At 42.0% G+C, this 22879-nt stretch overlaps 1 protein-coding gene across 14 annotated transcripts in view; it reads right to left on the bottom strand.

Moving 5' to 3' along the window:
- ABCG2 (ATP binding cassette subfamily G member 2 (JR blood group)) overlaps positions 1-22879 on the bottom strand; it is a 121315-nt gene that overhangs the window by 9487 nt on the left and 88949 nt on the right. For all 14 annotated transcript variants that reach the window (XR_010943201.1, XM_067736993.1, XM_067736992.1 and 11 more), the window contains 8 exons: positions 20810-20869; positions 18402-18516; positions 17655-17807; positions 14588-14745; positions 12294-12445; positions 10213-10317; positions 8831-9081; positions 3703-3785 (listed from right to left, as the gene is read on the bottom strand). Coding sequence is in view for 13 of the 14 variants with exons in the window: in XM_067736993.1 (XP_067593094.1) it covers positions 3703-3785; positions 8831-9081; positions 10213-10317; positions 12294-12445; positions 14588-14745; positions 17655-17807; positions 18402-18516; positions 20810-20869 (1077 nt within the window). In the remaining variant the exon portion in view is untranslated. The remainder of the gene's footprint in view (positions 1-3702; positions 3786-8830; positions 9082-10212; positions 10318-12293; positions 12446-14587; positions 14746-17654; positions 17808-18401; positions 18517-20809; positions 20870-22879) is intronic.

The following is a 22879-nucleotide window of genomic DNA, read 5'->3' as shown; positions in this document are numbered from 1 at the left end:
GCAGGGGACACGGGTTCGAGCCCTGGTCTGGCAAGATCCCACATGGCGCAGAGCAGCTAATCCCATGAGCCACAACTACTGAGCCTGCGCCCTAAGCCCACGTGCCACAACTACTGAAGCCTGCGCGCCTAGAGCCCGTGCTCTGCAACAAGAGAAGCCACCGCAATGAGAAGCCCACGCACCGCAAGGAAGAGTAGCCCCCACTCGTCGCAACGAGAGAAAGCCCGTGTGCAGCAACGAAGATCTAATGCAGCCAAAAATTTATTTATTTATTAAAAGAAAAGAAAAAAAAAGAATCCACCTTCCAATGCAGGGGACGCGGGTTCAATCCCTGGTCGAGGAACTAAGATCCCACATGTCTCAGGGCAACTAAGTCTGTGTGCTGCAACTACTGGGCCCGCGTGCCCTGGAGCCCACGCACCACAACTAAAGAGAAGCTCGTGCACTGTAACTACTGAGCCCGTGTGCTCTGGAGCCTGCACACCACAACTCGAGGGAAGCCCATGCACCACAATGAAGAGTCCGTGCACCGCAACTAAAGATCCCGCATGCCACAACTAAGACCCGACGCAGCCAAATAAATAAGTAAATAAGTAAATGTTTATACAATAAATAAATGGAAAAAAGCCAGGCCTATAATGCAAGCAACTATGCTACTTTCTGCACACAAATAAGCCTAATATCAACATAAAAGCTAATTTCAGAAACACAGGACACGGCAACAATTCAGCTCAATTTGTTAAGTGTTACATCTAACGGTACAATAACGTTCATAAAGATTTTGAACTAGTACATAGTGAAATTCCTCCTAAATCATAAGATAATTTATTTTACACTAAACAGATTTTATTGTTAAAGAATTTAATGTATTCTAGTTCTTTTCAAGGTGGTAATTCATGTCTGTAATATCTGCTTATTGATGCAAATATTCTTAAAATATCTCTTCCCTTAATATACATTTATTTGTTTAGCTATCTCCACAACTCTGTAAGGTAGTTGTTAGGTCAAAGAAGCTCATATTCCACACATCATTATACAGGTTAGAGAAAGAACAAAGAGAGCATCTCCCTGGAATAATTCATTCCCACAAAAAGAGAACCAAACCACACTGGCCTCCAGGGCAATTTCAAGTGATAAAAAGTGGCAGTAAGCTTAAGTCAAAAATACAAATTAAAATAGCTCCAAAGCTCTATTTTTCCAGAAAACACTTGAAGAAACAGTTAACACTCTTCTAAATTTCTCTGGATTCTTCTACCAAGAGCTTTAATGACTAGATTTCCAGTTCCTGTCTTAAATTCCAGTTGCGGACAGGCTCCCCAGTATCTTTTTCCAAATGCTTCCCATTGCACAACACAAAAGACCCACAGGCTCTGGATTCCTGTGTTATATACTCTGTGCTTCACGAAAATATGGCATCTACAAAGGGTACAAACCATCAATTACTAGCAAGTTTCAAATAAACCAGAGAAGAACACAGCCCTTGGGGAAGATAAAAAGAAAAACAACATAACTCTGGAAAGAAGCTCCAGTAATTATCTCACTATCTGATGCCCCACAGGAGATAGCTTACTTTACCCGAGTGAAGAATTGACTTTTATGCTCGTTCTTCCTTTCATAAACAATCATCCTTTTCCAGATATCAAAACAGATTCAACTTAAGCTACTACAACTTTGCTCAATAGTGAAATGGGGACAAAACCATCCACTTCTTTGGCTGGGAGGGTAACCTGAGACCCTGGATGTAAAGCCCGGAGGACAGTGCCAGGCCCAGGGCGGCTCTCAATAAATAAAGCCGAGAAGAACTCTGCGGTCTCCCACTCTGCTCAGCACCTCTATTCACCGCATGTTGTGTTCCATTACAAAGTCTCCTCAGGAAACACAGCTTTAAGGGCACGTTATGACCGAAACCAGGTAAGGTAAACTAACGTAAGTACTAACCCTACAACAGAAAAACCTGAGTCCCCACCACCACCCCATGTCAAACAAATCAAAACCTTAAAAGGAAATTAACTCACAGGCAACAAAAGAAAACATCAGATAAACTGAACTATGTCAAATTTTAAAACTTTTGTGCATCAAAGGACACACCAACAGGGACTTCCCTGGTGGTCCAGTGGGTCAGACTCTGCGCTCCCAATGCAGAGGGCCCAGGTTCAATCCCTGGTGGGAGAACTAGATCCTGCATGCATGCCGCAACTCAGGAGGCTGCACACCACGACTAAGAAGTCCGCATGCCGCAACTAAATGATCCCGCGTACCGTAACTACGATCCGGCGCAGCCAAAATAAATAATTAAATTAATAAATATATTTTTTTAAAAAAGGACACACCAACAGAATGAAAAGACAACACACAGAATGGCAGAAAATACTTGCAAATTTATATCTGATAAGGGGTTCATATCCAGAACATATAAGGAATTTAACAGCTCAACAATCTTCAAAAAATCCAATTCAAAGATGGTTAGGGCTTCCCTGGTGGCGCAGTGGTTGAGCATCCGCCTACCGATGCAGGGTACACGGGTTCGTGCCCCGGTCCGGGAAGATCCCACATGCCGCGGAGCGGCTGGGCCTGTGAGCCATGGCCGCCGGGCCTGCGCGTCCGGAGCCTGTGCTCCGCAACGGTGGGGTGCGGGGGCCACAACAGTGAGAGGCCCGCGTACCGCAAAAAAAAAAAAAAAAGATGGTTAAAGAACTTCGATAGACATGCTTCCAAAGAAGAAACACAAATGGCCAATGTGCACATGAAAAGGTGCTCAACAATACAATAATCATTAGGGAAATGCAAATCAAAACCACAATGAGATACCACTGTCCACTAATGAGGGTAGCTATTAAAAAAAAAAAAAAAGAAAACAAAAGAAAAAATAAGTGTTGGTAAGGTTGGGGAGAAACTGAAACCCTGTGCACTACTGGTAGAAACGCAGCATAGGTAGCTACTGTAGGAGACAGGATAGCAGTTCTTCAAAAAATTAATGGAATTACCAAATGATCCAGTAATTCCACTTCTGTGTATATGCCCAAAAGAATTTAAAGCAGAGACTCAAACAGATATTTATTTGTACATCCATGTTCATAGCAGCATCATACACAACAGCCAAAAAGTGGAAACAAACCAGTGTCCATGGACAGATAAATCGATACACAAAATGTGGCATATCCATACAACGGAGAATTATTCAGTCTTTAAAAAGAAAGAAGTTCTGACACATGCTACACCGCAAATGGACCTTGAAGATATTATGCTAAGGGCAATAAAGCCAGTCACCAAAAAGACAGATACTCCATGATTCCACTTACATGAGGTACTTAGACTAGTTAAAATCAGAGACAGAAAGTATAATGGTGATTTCCAGGGGCTGGGGAAAGGGAGAACGGGGAACTGCTGCTCAGTGGGTACAGAGATACAGTTTGGGAAGATGAAAAAGTTCTGGAGTTGGAAGGTGGGGAGGGCTGAATAATAACGTGAATGTAATTAATGCCACTGAACAGGACACTGAAAATTGGTTAAGAGGGTAAATTTTATGTTCTGTATATTTTAGCACTAGATAATTGATTCTTCCATTCAGCTTTCAATTCTCTGACTTATCCTACTCCTCAATTTACCCTTTGCTTATGTCACATTCAAATTCGTAATGGATTTTCATAAGCTTGAAAGAAAAGTAACAGCACATTCTCAAAGTCAAGGTCCAGACTTACTCACCTGTTCTGGATTCCCGCAGGATCATTCTTTAGATCGTAGAAAATGGCACCTATAACCAGTCCCAGAACGATTGTTACAATTATCTTTTCAAAAAGAAAAAAAAGAATTTCAATTAAAGGTAAAAACTTAACACATTATTATTAAAATATATCTGGCTACATAATGAAACTCTCCATTGATATAGGTATTTTAAATGGCTTGGCCATAACAGTCCTTGGGAAAATATAAAACAGTGTATGTTATTAGACTACTTTTTAAATTGAAATAAAAATAATTTATCTGTGTGCCAGGGAGACTGACAGGCGACACAGTAGAAAGGCTAAGATTTCTCCCAGTGCTTTACCAGGCCCTGCCAGTTCATGGTCCAGTTCAGGCTACTGGGCCTGGGAATGCCATAGAGTGTAGCAGAACCATGCAAGCACCTAGCAAAATAGTCTGGGGGGTAAACTAAAGTCCGAGTGGCTAAGAGTGGTGGCCTGAACTCTCAACCTTTGTGCTAGTGAACATGCATAGTGTGATATTTCAAGAGGCTCCAATAAAAACAGGATACCTTTACTCTTAACATGAAAAATAAATAAAAATGAACAAAAATTTTAAAGCACACATGAAAAAAATTCTAACAATGTAATTTTGCAAAATAAGGAAGTAGGGGTCGGGAGAGTCCCCGCCTGCACTGGAAAAGTGCACTGTCACTGTCACCAAAGCACTCAGCCAGCTTTCTCTGAGGGCACCCGAGTGCATCCATCACCCACCCTCCTGTCACTGCTTCTCCAGCAACCTCAGCCCGGAGGGCCTACAGCCAACAGCAGGACTAAGCTGCCAGTGCTTTGCCACTCTTACCTACCTTCACCCACTCACTCTTGTTTGATGACTCCTAAGAAGACTGGATAAACATCACTTTGGTTTTTAAGACTGACAAACTGTCTCTTAAGGACACTTCTAGAAGCGAAGGGTTAAGGGTTACATTATAATTTATTTAAGGAAATTCTACTTATTGTACTTTTGAATTAAATTTAATTAAATGAATTTAAAAATATAGTAAATGATAACCTAAAGAAAACAAAATATTCCACGATGTACCTTGGAACCTTCAAAGTTTAAAAACAAAACAAAACAAAAAAACACCTCAGTACTACAACAGTGCAGTAGTATCAAGACTTGAAGTAACTTGTCAAGACACTTTTGGCATGAAGCAAACAAAATTGCAAAACAGGATCATGACCTGTGAAGACTAGCTCATGAAGACCAGTCTGGAAAGAATATGATTTGAGATGTCCTTAAAAATTGCCTTGCTAAAAAAGACAGTCAGAAATTTGAAACAAAAAAATCTATTACCCTGGCATATTTTAATTACCTTCAAAATATACTATAGTTTGGGCTTCCCTGGTGGCGCAGTGGTTAAGAATCTGCCTGCCAATGTAAGGGACACAGGTTCAAGCCCTGGTCCGGAAAGATCCCACATGCCGCAGAGCAACTAAGCCCGTGCGCCACAACTACTGAGCCTGCACTCTAGAGCCCGCGAGCCACAACTACTGAAGCCCACGTGCCTAGAGCCCATGCTCCGCAACAAGAGAAGCCACCGCAATGAGAAGCCCGCGCACTGCAACGAAGAGTAGCCCCCGCTCGCCACAACTAGAGAAAGCCCACACGCAGCAGCGAAGACCCAACACCGCCAAAAATAAATAAATAAAAATAAATAAATTTATAAAAATATATATATATACTATACTTCACGTCAACAGATCAAGCTTCCAAAATAAATAATAATAACCCCATCAGCATGTGTGCATGCACATGTACACAAAGTCTATACTTTCACCTTGTATAACTATAAGAATAGTCAGACTTTTAAAACTGGACACTCCACATGCTTTGTTTCTTCTATATTCAAACTTAGTAACTTATGTTAACAGACTGTCAGTTTTATCCTTTGGATGTTTCCTAAAGGTTTCAAAATTCTAAAAGTATTTTCAAGGAAACTCTTCAAACATATTGACAAAATGATTAATCTCATAATTTTGTCATGGTTTTACAAGGTGTGTCTATGTTTTTCCTTCTTACATTAAGGAAAAGAAGATAAACAGGAAAACTAAACGTGGCTTAATGGAGCAAAGAAATTCTATCCTATGAGTTCTGTGCAGCTGGCTTCTTTTGAAAAGAAATTTCCTAAATGTGTTATTTGATCTTTGTTCAAATGTGTTTGTCAACATTTCTCAAGGTGGATTCTAAGGGATGTTTATGGCTGTCGGTGAAAATGTGCTAATAGAAACAATGACTCTCCAAGAGATACGATAGTATTTTCCAAGTTGATTTGATCAGGAAACCTTTGGCACATTAAATGAACATTAAATCTTCTCACACAGATAATCCGTTCATTCCAGTATCTTCCAAAGACCACCTTTGGTTAAATGCATTACCAGAAGCAAAGTCTAACTCGTGTAAATGACTCGTTCAAACCCAAGTATGGCTGTAAGACGACCCATGCCAGATTTATCAACAGGAAGCCATAAAACATTTTAATAGCTCCACATTCAAACACTTAGAGAAATAAAAGACACACTCGCAAGATTATAAAAAACCCTAAACCGGAAGTCAGCGAGCTGTGGCCCCCAGGCCTCGTTCAGTCCACGAGCAAGCATCGTTTTTTACCATTTTATTCATGGTTGAAAGAAAAAAAAGAATATTTCTTGCCACATGAAATTTACATACAATTCATATTTCAGTGTCTGTGAATAAAGTTTGATTGGAACACAGCCATGTTCATTTTTTTAAATGTATTTATGGCTGCTTTCTTGCTAAAACGGCAGACTTGACTACTTGAGATAAAGACCATGTGAGCTGCAGAGCCAAAAGTATTTACCCTGTGACCCTTTAGAAAAAAGGTTTGCCTACTCCTGTCTTAAGCTAACATTCCAGCATTGACACATCTGAAGAGTCCCCCCCACCCCGCGCAGATGCTCAGGGAGATGCGAGGTTCTATCCCTGTTCTGCAAGGTTGCCACTGCTCTGAACATTGTTGGGATTTCTTTTGTGGAACTGAGGTCACTGAGGAGGTAAGTAGGCTGAACGTGCAACTTGGAGGCACTAGGCATGGGGTTTGCATCTTAAGAAAGCTTAGCGCCAGAAGGTGCAGAAACTTGGTGTACTATTACAGAGAGCCCCACATTCCAATCACCCCTGCCCAGAACTGCCATATGGAGTCATCCCTTGGTAGCAGCAGGGGACTGGCTCCAGGATCCTCGTGGATATCAAAATCCACAGATGATCCAACCCCTTACATAAAATGGAGTCGTACAGTCAGTCCTCCGCACCCATGGGTTCCTCCAACCTCAGCGTGCGTGGAACCCGGGATACTGAGGGCCGACAGTATGTGACTTGGACAAGGCATTTAGAAACCACTTTTAGAGGCAAGAGAAATTTATTTTCCAAATAAAAAAATCTAATGCATAAATCAAACTAAGAATCGCCTGCCGTATATCATCTCACAGTTGAACAATGGATAACCGGGTTGACCTTACTTAACAGAATTTGTTCCCAAATGACATCAAATCTACTCCAAAAGGATAAAAACATACCCTTGATTGAAAGTACACAGAAGTGTTCATGTTCTGACAGAAATGCCAAATAACAAGTACAAAACTGTTTGGAGCAATTAGCAGTATGTCTCAAAGAGGGATATAGGCTCTCGGCATTAATACTTAGGAGGCGACAGTACTGCGGTACGAAAATGATGGTGCACGTGTGGTAAGAAGTCAGTGATGTTTCACTGGAGATGACAACATGCCATCTTTTAGCACTTGGCAGAAGTTCAGTGATAATAAAATTGGCCAACCCCAAAATAACTGGCTAAACTGACTTCCTTAGAAAGGACGGACCAATGAACTGGGAACATGAGGATTTTGGATGACAGAGGGCTTAAGAATAACGGAAGAATCATGAAGGAGTAATTCTCAACAACTATCAACGGAGTCAGCCGAAAGAGAAAAAGAACATGATTTCAGCTTAAGAGAAAGTCAGTCTGACAGTGGAGCCTTACTGAACAGAATTCAAGCCGGCTTGCTACCTCTGCGTTAACCTCATGCTGCTTTAGGTGTCCAGCGCTCTCCTAAGATCAGAAGCCCTCCACGAGGAAGGTCGCTCATAAGGAACAGCATTTGCACACGGGCTCCTTGCGCAGACAGTGGTCAGCCCTACAGCCCTCAGGGACATGACACTGAGCTGAAAGCTTCCCTGGCCACTTTCCACCTGACATAAGATGCAAACCAACCCCTTCCCTTGCTCCTCCTCTCCCCGCCCTTCCCTTCCTTCTCTCTTTCTCTTCCTTTCTCCACTTCTCTGCTTAAACTCTCTTCCTAGCCCTTTTTACCACCTGACATGCTATATATCTTATTGCTATATGAATTGATCCCCTGTCTCTCCTCATGAGGAAACAAGCTCCACGAGAGCAGGGATTTTATTTTCGCCCACTTTGTTCACTGCTGTGTACAAGCTCCAAGATGCAGCACGTGATCAGTTAAGAACTTGTTGAATGCATCAGGAAATGAACGTGTGCGGCCACCAGAAAACCCCAGATGTGGTCAAACGTTTCCTTTACTTCACAATTTATGAAAAAAAAATTTTTTTCTACAAAGATGATCCATTACAGCTTGTCTAAATTGCCCAAAATTCTGAATTAGACAGTCCAAAGAAAACAACCCATTAAAAAAGAAATCTTCTGGGCTTCCCTGGTGGCGCAGTGGTTGAGAGTCTGCCTGCCGATGCAGGGGACGTGGGTTCGTTCCCCGGTCCGGGAGGATCCCACATGCTATGGAGCGGCTGGGCCGGTGAGCCATGGCCGCTGAGCCTATGCGTCCGGAGCCTGTGCTCCGCAACGGGAGAGGCCACAACAGTGAGAGGCCCGCGTACCGCAAAAAAAAAAAAAAAAAAAAAAAGATTAAAAAAAAATAAATCTTCTGTAAGTAAAAACTTAATTGGGTTTTACTTGTTTCTATACCCCAAATGGAATGGGGATAAATAAATACATAAAAGTGTGGGTAGAAGGTAAGCATATCCTAAAATAGATTGTAGCAGAACCTAATGCCCCCAAATGAGTATTTTACGGCATAATTAGAAGACTCTGCCACGTTACCTGAGCTATAGAAGCCTGGGGATTACCCAGTAAGTTTCTGAATGAACGCCTGGAAATCCATCTAAGCTGATGACAGAAGGAGGTGGCATAGGTGATCTCCTTGTAGACTGAAATCTTCTTCTTTCTCTGACCCCCTGAGAGTTGCTCTAACTCAGCTTTTGTTTCCTTGAAGAAGGAGGAGTTGGCATAAAACTCAGTTAATTTTCCTATGAGTGGAGTATCTGTCTTGGAAGGCTCTTCAGTCTCCTTGGCTTTGGAATAAAAGTGGATAAAGAAGGGAAACATTCTTAACAAAATAACAGCTGATTTAGTCCATTTTTCTGTAACCCCTTTCTTAGAGTCTTCCCTAGTACCTTAATTCTAAAGCTTGAGTATAAAAAGTTATGAGAGCTGTCACTGCTTTACAAAGTAGAAAAACAGAGTAAATTGGCCTACTTCCGTCAACTTACGGATACAGCCAACTCACTGATCTTTTCCTAATTATGACATTTGGACCCTAAATCTTTTAAAATAGACTTCTCACCATATGGAGTTATAATTCCTAATAAAAAACCTGGTCTTCCCTTTTTACAATGTGCAAATGCATAAACTGTCAAGTTTCTTATTTCAAAACACTATGCAGTTGGCCCTCGGTATCCACAGACGTTGAACCCAGGGGATAGGGAGGGCCTACTGTAAGGGACCTGAGCACACTTGGATTCTGTTATCTGCGGAGGGGGGCAGGGGGGAGTTCTGAAACCAATCCCCCATGGATACCAAGGGGCCACTATGTAAACAATGGGCGCTTTTTAAAAAATGGGAACTGCCCTTAGAACTGACACCATCCTATAAATGCTCATTTACAGATTAAATCAAAAACAGCACTCTCACAGACAACAAAATCTGTGTTGACTGATGCTATGAGATTGAATGTCTGTGTGCCCCCAAACTTCAAATGCTGAAACCCAATCCCCATGTGATGGTATCTGAAGGCAAGGCCTTTGAGGGATGATTAGGTCATGAGGGTGGACCCCTCAGGAGTGGGATTAGTACCCTTATGAAAGAGGCCCCAGAGGGCTCCCTCCGCACTCCCACCACATGAGGAGGCAATAATATGGTCGCTCATCTATGAACCAGGCAGCAGGTCCTCAACAGACACCGAATCTGCTGGCACCTTGATCTTGGACTTCCAGCCTCCGGCACTGTGAGAAATACATGTTTATTGTTTAAACCACCCAGTCTATGGTATTTTTGTTACAGCAGCCAAACAAACTGGGACAACCAGTATCAGAGGACAGCGCTGATGTAAATTCACACAGCCATGTTTTAGTGAGGTACCACGTGGCTAAGCTTCATCCAACTCAATTAGGCAATAATCTGTGACTCTCAACACATCTGCTTACCTTCACCGTCTGTGTCTTCTCTGTTTAACACCACAGCACAGGAGTCTCCATTAATGACGTCCAGGAAGAAGTCTGCAGGGTTATTGTAGGGCTCACAGTGGTAACCTGCAAGAGAAGGTGACTCAGGTACACAAACGTGACAGTCTTGGGAAATGAAGACTCAGTGGGTGAGGGAGGCGTTGCTGGGAGAGACAGGATCTAACAATTTCTCCCTCTTTTCTTCTCTCTTCTCCCCTCACTAATTTACCGCTTCCTTTTAATCGCACAGTATTTCAACAGTTTTCTGACTCTTCACAAAACAGCACACTCCAAACCAACCTTGGACTCTTAGCAAGTCTTCTGTTAGTGATTGGTCCTTACGCATTACAATGCAGGAGACCTGAAACAGTTATCAAAATGCTCTGGTGCTAATCAGAGCTTCTTCAGAAACCTAGATATAAGTCCAAGAAGAAAAAAAAAAGCTATAGAAGAACTAATGTTCCTTAAAGCCAGCTAAGGCAGAGCAGGACTGTGTTTGGGAGAGGCCTGGGGTATGTTCTGCTCTCCAAGTTCACCTGGGGACTGCTAGAATGCCAGTACCCACTTTAGCAATGATTGCTTTTGCCCCTATTAAACTCAGGTCCAAATGGGCCTCTGCTATGCTCCTGTAATTCCAATATAGAGAACAAATCACCAGAACATCATTCTCAAGAGAATGTGGCTGGTACAGCACAGCTGAATGCTTACCTTGACTTCCTGTGGCACTGTAATAGGGAAGAGCAAATCTGACTCCATATTGGATCTGTTTCTTTTACTTTAACCTTTGTATTCTATTGCTTCTGCTACAAGTTAAGAATGTTGCCTATAGCCTGAAATATTCAGGATAGCCCATTCTCAAGGGTCTGATCTTTAAAGGTGGAACACTTTTCCATTCATATAGAGATAAAAAGTTGCAGAACAGAGAATAACGTTTGTCTTGTTGGAGGTTTACAGGAACACCACGACCAGACCTACATGGACAGCTGCAAGAACAGAGGATTCCGACACTGAGAAGTTTTCAACAACCAGCCACACCCCCTTCCCTTTTAGTATAAAAGAAGCCTGAATTCTAACATGGGGAAGATAGTTCTTTGGGACAGTAGTCCACCACCTTCTCGGTCTGCTGGCTTTCCGAATAAAGTCTCTATTCCCTGTCCCAACAACTCATCTCCTGCTATACCGGCCTGTCGTGCAGCAAGCAGCGTGAGCTCAGACTCAGAAGCGACACGATTATCTGAACTCAGCTTGGCCTGTAGTCTGATCCTTAGGTTCAGCCCCCCTAAACTCCCTAGACCCATGCAAGGCTTCTTAGTTTTAAATGATAGAGATTAAACCAAAACATTTTAAAATGTGGTTAGCAAATACTTAAAACTATATCTGAGTTCATGGAGCATCATCTATAATCATGTCCAAGGATCTCTAAGATGAAGCACGTTGCATAAGTCACCAAAAAATGACATATTTCCATTTAAACAGAACCGGGCAGTCCAGAGCCATCAGAATGTTGGCCCGTTGAAGTCAGACTTACGACTAGCCATTATATCGACAGGTAATTCACACACACGCTAAATCCGCAACCTAATGTTACTAGAAAATTAAGTAGCATCTCCACGAACCCCCAATCAAGGTGGATCAACATCCCATGTAAGGGAAAAACATGATAAAGCCTAATCTCTATCATGGTCAAGAAGACAAATACTGTAGGGACATGAGGCCTTTCCAAGAATATTCAACTGACAGATAACCGGCTATGAGACCAATCTATTTATTGAACTGTTAGGGAAAGGTCACCAGAACTGAGAAGGAGAACAGATACAGACCCAGCAGAAATACACACACACTCACACTCACACACACACTCAAACAGGACAGAAAAAGATACCTAAACAACAAGCTGGCACTGCAGAGTGAAGAACTAGCACTAAACTAACTGAAGATGTTTCGGAGTAGTGGAAACCATGGTGTATCTACTCAAAGATGAAACAGCACTCCAGGTGACCCCTTTGTTCTCCTTTAGGATACTATTAATGAAGGATCTTACTTCATAAAGAAGTCAACCATACCAGTGGATGCAAAGTAACCCAAGGCCTCCTGAGCAGGCCCGTGGAACATTAATCTTCCTGAGGCCAACAAGGTAAGGCTATCAAACAACTTGAAGATGGAATAACGAGGCTGATGAATGGAGAAGATGATTGTCCGTCCTTGTTTAGACATCCTGAATTAAAAGTGAGGAGATAACGAGTCATTAAACATCTGAAACTTGCGTTTCTTGGCAACGTATTTTATTATTCCTGCCTTTAGATCATTTGTTCCTCTTCCAACTTGATTTTCTCTTACTAAATTCTCATCTCATATTATCTGTCTGATAGGTAGAGAATGTAAATGCAGTGCTTTCATGTAACACTACAGTTTCTAAAGGGTGTTCCATGGGTAGTCTAGAATCAATCAGAATATTAATTAAAAATACAGATCCCTGGGCTTCCCTGGTGGCGCAGTGGTTGAGAGTCCGCCTGCCGATGCAGGGGACACAGGTTCGTGCCCCGGTCCGGGAAGATCCCACATGCTGCGGAGCAGCTGCGCCCGTGAGCCATGGCCACTGAGCGTGTGCATCCGGAGCCTGTGCTCCGCAATGGGAGAGGCCACAACAGTGAGAGGCCCGCGTACCGCAAAAAAAAAAAAATACAGATCCCTGGACAGTCTACTCAGACCTATTGGGTCTATGGAACCCTATTTTTAACTAGCACCCAGGTAATTTGTAAGTACACTCAAGTTTTAAAACTTATTATGAACTAAATATTAAAACAATGGTCATATGCCCCATCCTCATTGATCATTTAAGACTTCTGGCTCTTTAGGAACTGGTTTTCATTCTTCTGCCCTAATAATACAATTAACATTACTGAGTACTGACTAGATCTTTGCTAAATACTTTATAGATGACCTCATCTAAATTTACACAATATTGTTATGAGGCAGTACCAATAATAATTATTACTGTTCTATATCAGATAAGGCTTAGAGAATTAAGCAATGGCTCCAAGTGTCACTGTTAGAAGGAGCAGGGCTGGGAGTTGATCCCTGGTCTAATACCGTGGCCAAAAGACAGTAACTCCTATCTTTATACAGGAGTTACTACTTATGGGTAGAAGAAACAAAGGCCAAAATCACTATTCAAAATCTGGTATTATTGAAAACACTTTATGAGAAGAATCACATCAATTCAAGCATTTTCTAAGCACTTACTATATGCTAGCCAAGAAAGTTTGTTCTGCCTCAAAGATGACAGGCCAACAGACCAATCATTTCAATACAGAGTGGAATAGAAGTAGCTGAGGGTGCCCTCAAACGAGCTAATACAAACAGCCTCCTGACCAGACTGCTGCCACTCACCCTTGCCCAATTATACAGCCTTTTCTCCAGACAGTTGCCAGTCCTCCATTCTAAAACTCTCTGAAAGCTTCCCATGTCCCCTAGAGACATTAAAAACCATAGCTCTTATAGCAGCCTACAGTCTATATAATCTGCCACCCACTCAATTCCATCTCATGTCCTGTTCTAACTGTTATGGACTGAACTGTGTGTCCCCAAAATTCATGTTGAAGTCCTAACCCCCAGCACTTCAGAATATAACTGTATTTGGAGATAGGGTCTTTAAAGAGGTAATTTTGGTTAAATAAGGTCATGTGGGTGCCACAATCCAATAAGGACCAGTGTCCTTAAAGGAAGAGGAGACTGGGACACAGACACACCACGGGAAGATACAGTAAGGACACAGAGAGAAGACAGCTATCTACAAGCCAAGGAGAGAGGCCTCAGAAGAAACAATCCTGCCAACTCCCTGATCTTAGACATATAGCCTCCAAAAATTTGAAAAACTAAACTTCTGTTTTAAGCTAACCACCCAGTCTGCGGTACTAGGTTATGGCAGCTTGAGCAAAGTCATCAATAAGAGTCCCCACCCCTCCTGAGGTCACTGGGTTCCAAACACATCAGCAGGCACGCTCTGCCGCAGGGCCACAGCTGTTCCCTTCCACTAGAACTCTCTTCTCCCATATATCCAGGTCTCGCTCCCTTGCTCCCAACTCAAGCGTCACCTCGTTGAGGTCTTCCCTGACCATCCTATATGTGATACAGCACCTCTATCCCACCACAGCCATCTTTTGCTACTCTCTTAGCCTGCTTCATTTTTCATACAACACTTCCATTTGTTCATTGACTGTTTCCCTCCAACAAAGAAGGAAGAAATTTTTGTCTGTGGCACTTACTGCTGAGTCCCTTGCACCAAGAATAACACCTGGTACACAGTAGGTCACCATATATTGGATGAATGAAAGAATAATGTTCCCCTAGCGTTTACCTCTTCAGAAGCAAAAGGACAGCATTTGCTGTGCTGGAATCTAAGCCAGTTGTGGGCTCATCCAGGAACAAGATGGAGGGATCAGTAATAAGCTCCATTGCAATACTAGTCCTTTTTCTTTCTCCTCCAGACACACCACGGATAAACTGAGTTCCCACCTAAAACACAGATATTATTGTTATTAACAATAAAACCCACAGCCATTATCGTTTGTTGAGCTCCCGACATGTATGTGCCAACCCTATAAGAGGCACTTTATCTCATTATCCTCATTTATTCTGAACAGCAAATAAACGACTATGTGGGCAAAGAGGTAGGTTTCTCTTTAATTTGAAGAGTAAACTGAGGCTCAGGTCAGAGCTGGTAAGTGGCTAAGCCTGATATGAAACCCATGCTTTTAACAGTTCTATATGTTTCTCATCAAGCCATATATTTCATCTTAAGGCAGTTAAGCCAGAACACTAAAAAATATGGCCCTGACAGAGTGAAGCCACAGACCAAAACGGGAGCTGAAGACAGGAGTAGAAAAGCTGCTGAAAGCATCTATAATTTGTTAGTCTTTCTTACAGCCTCCTGACGCCCCCTTCCCTGCCCCCGCCCCACCCAAAGTCCTCAGTGCAGCTGGGCAGCTAGGAAAGTTCACTTTCTATCACACCACATTAGCATCTCTTAAATCACCATGAGGTTTACCAAATTGAGCCCTCCCGTACCCTAACTTGCCGCAGAATTCCCGGCTCATTCTTTCAGACAAATTCAGAAGGTAGACTATTCTACAGGGTAACTGGCTGGGCCTTTCAACTAGTCAGTGTCCCTGTGTGGTAGGGGACCAGAAAGGTTTTGGGGGAGAAAGGAGATAGGAAATAATCCTTATATTAAGAGTCTTCAAAGAGATAGTAAGTAAGTGCTGTTCATGCCCTTGACTGGACCCTCTAACAACTGAGCTGTGCCAGACATTCTGGAGGCGACATGGGGAAATGTGAGTGAATATGGCTCCACAGAGCTGAGATTAATACACCGTCAATTCTGTTAGTTGATAACGGTATTGTGGTAATGTAGGTAAATATCTTTTTTTTTAAGACGCAAAATCAGTATTCAAGAGTGAAATGTCATGAAATTTACAACTTTCTTTAAAATACTTCAGAGAAAAGAAGCTGAAGTCATTATGGGAAAAGATTAACAACTGGGAAATCTAGGTAAATGTTATTAGTAATTGTGCCATTATATTAAGTATACTACAATCATATCATCACTATGTAACAGAGAAAAACAAACCTGACTCCATGTTGAATCTATTCCTTTAGCTCTAACCTTTGTGCTCTGCTGCCCGTGCTTAGTCATGCTGGCTCTGCACCCTTTATGAAAGAATGTTGCCTAGAGCCTGAAATATACAGGATAGCCCACTGTCAAGGCTCTGACCTTTCAAGGTGTACCACTTTTCCATTTACACAGAGATAAAAAGTTACAGGGCAGAGAATAACATTTGTCTTGTTGGACGTTTATGGGAACATTGTGACCAGATCCACATGGACAGCTGCAAGAACAAAGGATTCCAACGGGAAGAAGTCTGCAACAGCAACCAACCAACCAACTCCCTCCCCTTTTAGTATAAAAGAAGCCTGAATTCTAACTTAGGTAAGATGGTTCTTTGGGACAAGAGTCCACCATCCTCTTGGTCTGCTGGCTTTCCAAATAAAGTCGCTATTCCTTGTCCCAACAACTCATCTCTCAATTTACTGATGTCACGCAGCAAGCTGTTCGAGCTTGGACTCCGTAACAACTGAGTAATCAGACTATACTCTCTACATTTGTTATGCTTAAAATTTCATAAAAAGTAAAAAAGTTTAAATGAAGTACTTCAATGAATTAGATAAATACATTCTAAGTCAACAACTCCCTTCAGCTTATTTTTCTCTGGAAATCCACGCAAGGAACTTAGGGCGATAACTGCCTGTTGGTAGAGAACTTTTACCTAAGGGTAAAGAATGGTAAATACCTTATTGGGAAGAAAATCAAGCAATAAGCAGAGCTATAACACAAAGGAAAACCCAGTCGCTTACAGGAAGAATTTAGTGGAAACTGGTGGCATCTCAGAGTTATTTTTCCAAACAAACTACAGCAAAATATGTCAGAAAGTATCGTATGAAACAGCAGCCAGCAGGATACCCCCATTCTTTGTTACGTCTACGTAAAGGATATCACGGGGGGACTAGACTAGGGCCATCACAATCTAAAAAGCTCATCTTCACGGAAAGCTTCAGGTGTTTTCCCAGCAAAGCTTTCATACCTAGTCGCCGACTGTAAAGTTCACTCGTTCATTTCATTTCTTCTTCCCGATCCTGTATAACCCACAAAGGGAGTTACTTTTCTCTCTTGCCCACGACTTTTATCTCAAAAATCTAAAAGAGCCCAGCACATAACAGTCTGTAAGTAAATACTGGCAGAAGAAAGGGGGAGGGACAGTGAGGGAGGGAGGGAGGAAGGGAAGCCAAAAGTGCCAAAAGAAAGGCTCTAGAAAAACAACTTGGATGCCACACAAATTAGAAATAAACCCTAATTTGACTGGATATAACCCTGGAAGCCAAACTGCAGCAAAGTGAAACATACAGAGCAGGAACCCTTGGATTTTCATCATGTACCAATTCCAGAAATGTACCTCTCAAAGGCAATGGAACAAAGTCCCCTTGAGGAACAGAAGAAGGACAGCTAAAAGGGGAAAAGAAAATAGAGAGAAGGAAAGTTAGCGTGAAGACATGGAATGAGACGTGACAAACAATCAGGGTGGGAGAAGACCGAGGGCTGTAATCACACAGAAAGGGCCATGTGTTCTTTGCAAAGAACACTTCCACATACTGGACCACACTGCCACACTTCATTTCCAGGATTCAATCATTTTTAGGTTTTTTAACCTGGTTAACTTCCATCTTCATATTAAGTAAGTAGTCACTTTTCTCATGGTTACAGAAAGCAGCCACTCTTTACTATACATATTATAGAAAACTTCTGAACAAGTTATACTATCCACACAGGTGAGTCCGATTTGCGGGCTATGACACATTTTCCACATTACCTTGGAATCTGCCACTTTATCCAGACCTAACTCTTGAATGACCATGTTAATCCGTTCATTTTTTTCAGGATTTGTCATAGTCGTTGGAAGCCGAAGAGCTGCTGAGAACTGTAAATTTTCTCTCACTGTCAGAGTTCCCATCACGACATCATCCTTAAAGCAAAATGGCGTTTTAACAAGACATAGCAGGTCTTTTCTAATACCCTCACTCTTTGGTATATGTAACTTACCCACAAAAATAACATACCCAAGGTAAGTTCTAGCTAATAATGAATTATACTTGCAATTATACAAGTTACAACTAACTCCACCTAACAGCTGCAAAGCCTGATGAAATCATTTTCATTCCCTACCTGAACACCCAAAGAGAACACAGGTAATTGTGATCATTACTAGCAAACATTTCTACACTGCTTGATACCAGGATTTGCCACAACACTGTTCTAAGCTAGGTGAAGGAGAGAGGTGAAGGTAAAGGAAAAAAGTAGAACAGTAATGTTTTTTAGAAATGATATGATAACAAGAATTGATATCATTGCCCTCACAAGGATCATATTCCAGATTCTCCCTGACTTTTCATTTAACACTGTCCTGAATTTTACAGGAGATCATGAAAAGCTGGTGTGAAGAGAAGTTGTTTCTACGAGTATGTCCCGTAGTCAACTGGAAGCACACTCAACCATTAGCCAAGGCACTTGCCAATACAGAAACAGAAGAAATCTAAAATGCAAATCCACAAATACTTACTTGTACCACGTAACCTGAGTTACATTTAAAATTGGCAGGTCGAGGTGCTCCGTTGATCAAAACATCTCCAGATAACCCATGTGGATCCTTCCTTGCAGCTAAGACATCTAACAACCTATAAAAAGACATATGTTATCGTTATTTATTCCCTCCAACTCAGGCTTTACCTCTCAGCTAATCTGAATCCAAATTTTGCTCAAGTTCGAAAATTAACTGACCAAGAAGTTATATGGTTCAACTAAACATATAGCTATATTTTGAATCTCACCTTCCTTCTTTTTTACTATATGCTACAATAAAGCCCAAAACCATGAAAGCAAAGCACTGCTGGCTGATCCAGCACAGACTACCCAAACTGCCCTCCAGGCTGTCTGACCTCTGGCGTGCCAAGGCAGGTAACGTGCTCCTTTGTCTAAGACACAAGCCTTCACTGATGTCTTTGGCTCCATGTCCCGACTTTCAATTGTATCCCCTTCCTTTTCCTCTCCATAGCTCAACTCATAGCTGACAGCTATATGCCAATCACCTTATCATGTCCTCTTAGTAAAGCTGACCTAGTAAGACCTTCCTGGCCCTTAGGACAGAACCCCAAACTAGCACAACTGCACATTATCCACAGCAACTAGAACCAGACAAGACATGCAGAAAATGTTCAAGAAATACCTGCTCACATAAGAGTGATCTTTAAAAGCACACTAAAACTGGAGGTGGGGGGCTTCCCTGGTGGTGCAGTGGTTAAGAATCCGCCTGCCAATGCAGGGGACAAGGGTTTGAGCCCTGGTCCGGGAAGATCCCACATGCCGTGGAGCAACTAAGCCTGTGTGCCACAGCTACTGAGCCTGCGCTCTAGAGCCCGCGAGCCACAACTACTGAGCCCGCGAGCCACAACTACTGAAGCCCGCGCGCCTAGAGCCCGTGCTCTGCAACAAAAGAAGTTACTGCAATGAGAAGCCCGCACACCGCCATGAAGAGTAGCCCCGGCTCGATGCAACTAGAGAAAGCCCGAGCACAGCAACGAAGACCCAACGTAGCCAAAAATAAATAAATAAAATTAAAAAAGAAAAGAATAGGTGAAGGAGATTTAAGAGGTACAAATCTCCAGTTATAAAATAAATAAGCCATGGGGATGTAACATACAGCATAAGGAACAGGGCCAATAATATTGTAATAACTTTATATGGGGACAGATGTCTAGACTTATCATGGTGATCATTCATAAGGAATGCAAACGTCAAATGTCGAAAAGGATTAATCTCCAAAATTTACAAGCAGCTCATGCAGATCAATACCAAAAAAACAAACAACCCAATCCAAAAATGGGCAGAAGACGTAAATAGACATTTCTCCAAAGAAGATATACAGACTGCCAACAAACACATGAAAGAATGCTCAACATCATTAATCATCAGAGAAATGCAAATCAAAAGTACAATGAGATATCATCTCACACCAGTCAGAATGGCCATCATCAAAAAATCTACAAACAATAAATGCTGGAGAGGGTGTGGAGAAAAGGGAACACTCTTGCACTGCTGGTGGGAATGTGAACTGGTACAGCCACTGTGGAGAACAGTATGGAGGTTCCTTAAAAAACTACAGATAGAACTACCATATGACCCAGCAATCCCACTACTGGGCATATACCCTGAGAAAACCATAATTCAAAAAGAGTCATGTACCAAAATGTTCATTGCAGCATTATTTACAATAGCCAGGAGATGGAAACAACCTAAGTGTCCATCATCAGATGAATGGATAAAGAAGATGTGGCACATATATACAATGGAATATTACTCAGCCATAAAAAGAAACGAAATTGAGTTATTTGTAGTGAGGTGGATGGACCTAGAGTCTGTCATACAGAGTGAAGTAAGTCAGAAAGAGAAAGACTAATACTGGATGCTAACAGATATATATGGAATTTTTTAAAAAAATGTCATGAAGAACCTAGGGGTAAGACAGGAATAAAGACACAGACCTACTAGAGAACGGACTTGAGGATATGGGGAGGGGAAAGGGTAAGCTGGGATGAAGTGAGAGAGTGGCATGGACATATATACACTACCAAACGTAAAATAGATAGCTAGTGGGAAGCAGCCGCATAGCACAGGGAGATCAGCTCGGTGCTTTGTGACCACCTGGAGGGGTGGGATAGGGAGGGTGGGAGGGAGGGAGATGCAAGGGGGAAGAGATATGGGGATATATGTATATGTATAACTGATTCACTTTGTTATAAAGCAGAAACTAACACACCATTGTAAAGCAATTATACTCCAATAAAGATGTAAAAAAACCACTATGTAGTACACCTGAAACTGACATAATATTTATGGCAACCATAATCCAATTTATTAAAAACCACACACTAAAACTACAAAGAAAAATCTTACTTATACTGTTATACTCACGAAGATTTGCCTCCACCTGTGGGTCCCAGAATGGCATTGAGACCAGGTTTCATGATCCCACTGTAAATACAGAAAGATATCAAGTTATTGGACCACTTTACAACCAGTTCTATTAATTTAGGGTTTGCATTTAATACACTCAATGAAGGCTGATAAAATTATAGACAGGGGAAAAAAAACCCCACAAATCAACCGTTAAAGGAAAAAGAAACCGAAACGTCGATTAACAAAAATCTTGCACACAAAGAATGTTAACCACAAGTCAGGACTTATAAGAAAAATGACTTGGGTCCCTCTAAATTCCCCTCCCTTATTCTCCACACTGGTTCCCTGATGTAACTGACTCTGGTGAAGCATCTCTGCTACACTTACTCCTCTTTCACGGTGTAAAGTGCATTAACAAGTTCTGAGTGACACCAGATGACTAGTATCTTCATGTCACCTGACTTGCTACCTCGGTCTACACAGTTAGTAAGTCAATGGACTTCTAGAATCACCAGTAGAAGTGTTCTCACTGTACAAATCTAGTCAGACAAAGAAACAGTATATCTGAAATAGAAATTCAATGGCTGGAATAAAGCACCTCAGGGGGTTAAAAAGAAAATATCACCAAGTCTTACCCCTCACAAAATTCTTAATCAAATTAGAAAAGTAAAACATACACTCTCAAGATATATCGTCTTCTTCCTTGTAAAGTATGAGATAAGTGGACTGGAAAATTCTCCGTTTAGAAGTGGTAGATGCCACTTTCTAAAGGAGACAACCTTTAAGGATATATAGACATGGTGTACACACAGCACGCTTCCAAACAGACTAAGCAGATGTTTGAGGGTGGTGAAAATTCAGATAGAAAGCAGAAGGGCTGGGCTTCCCTGGTGGCGCAGCGGTTGAGAGTCCGCCTGCCGATGCAGGGGACACGGGTTCGTGCCCCGGTCCGGGAAGATCCCACATGCCGCGGAGCGGCTGGGCCCGTGAGCCATGGCCGCTGAGCCTGCGTGTCCGGAGCCTGTGCTCCGCAACGGGAGAGGCCACAGCAGTGAGAGGCCTGCATACCGCAAAAATAAAGTAAAATAAAATAAGAAAGCAGAAGGTAGAAAAAATTAAGGCAGTTTTGACTGTGTTGAGTCTCAAGAAGAAAGCAAATACTTATCCTAACGGTAGCCAGTAGAATGACTAAGGAGGATGGACTGGAGAAAGGAAAATTAAGGGCAAGGCCTCCGCAGTTATGTAGGCGTGATGAAATAGAGGCCTGAAAAGCCCTTTCAAAACCCTGGTGACTAAATCCAATCTCTCTTTGGAACTGGTAGGTAAATCAAAATTTATTCCACAGAGAAAATGGTATCTATTCCAAGTGGATGGTCCAAAGCCAAAGGCTATTCCATTCCCAGATCATGATTTTCACAGACGCCAATTCTATGATTACACAATTGTTGTAAGTGACGAACTTTACAAAGTACCCCCGGTGCTTCCATCCAGGAGGACCTCAGCACTTACTGACTATTGTGTTTGCATCATCACAACTGTGAAATGGCTGGTGCTAGGGTGACATGTACCTTTCGCGTTGCTCATTAGCTGAAACACTGAACAAAAATAAATGAATTAGGTAAACCAGGAACAAGGTGTAAAACAGAAAAATCTCTTATTCTTTCAGTGACTTTCCCCACAGATGTAAAAAAGACATGCTAATGGCTGGGTGAACTTTCAAGATGCATCTATCAATAGCTCTTGATGCACTTTCTTTATCAGTAGCTATCTAGTAACAGCTTCTAAAATCACGAGATACAAGCTTGTTATTCACTAAAACTCTGCCGTCAGAAAACCTTTCCAGGTTTTAGAAATATCTCCTCAAATCGAGACCAAGCAATCCGAAATAACTAATCCCAAACTGAATGTAAACGTTCTAAGACAAAGAATTTTACAGGTCCCTCAGTTGGGTTTACTTTGGCACTAAGCCCTAGCATGACAGAAAATGACAGCAGTGTAGAATTACAGCTGCAACAGTTCCAGTTTGGAGCAGCGGCTAATTCTCCCTTCATTCATTAAACACAGTTATCTCATGTCTACTATGTA

This window comes from Pseudorca crassidens, chromosome 4, assembly GCF_039906515.1.
Source record: "Pseudorca crassidens isolate mPseCra1 chromosome 4, mPseCra1.hap1, whole genome shotgun sequence".
NCBI classification, from domain to species: Eukaryota; Metazoa; Chordata; class Mammalia; order Artiodactyla; family Delphinidae; genus Pseudorca; species Pseudorca crassidens.
Note: the sequence above shows the minus strand (reverse complement) of the source record. Positions and strands in the feature narration are given on the sequence as shown.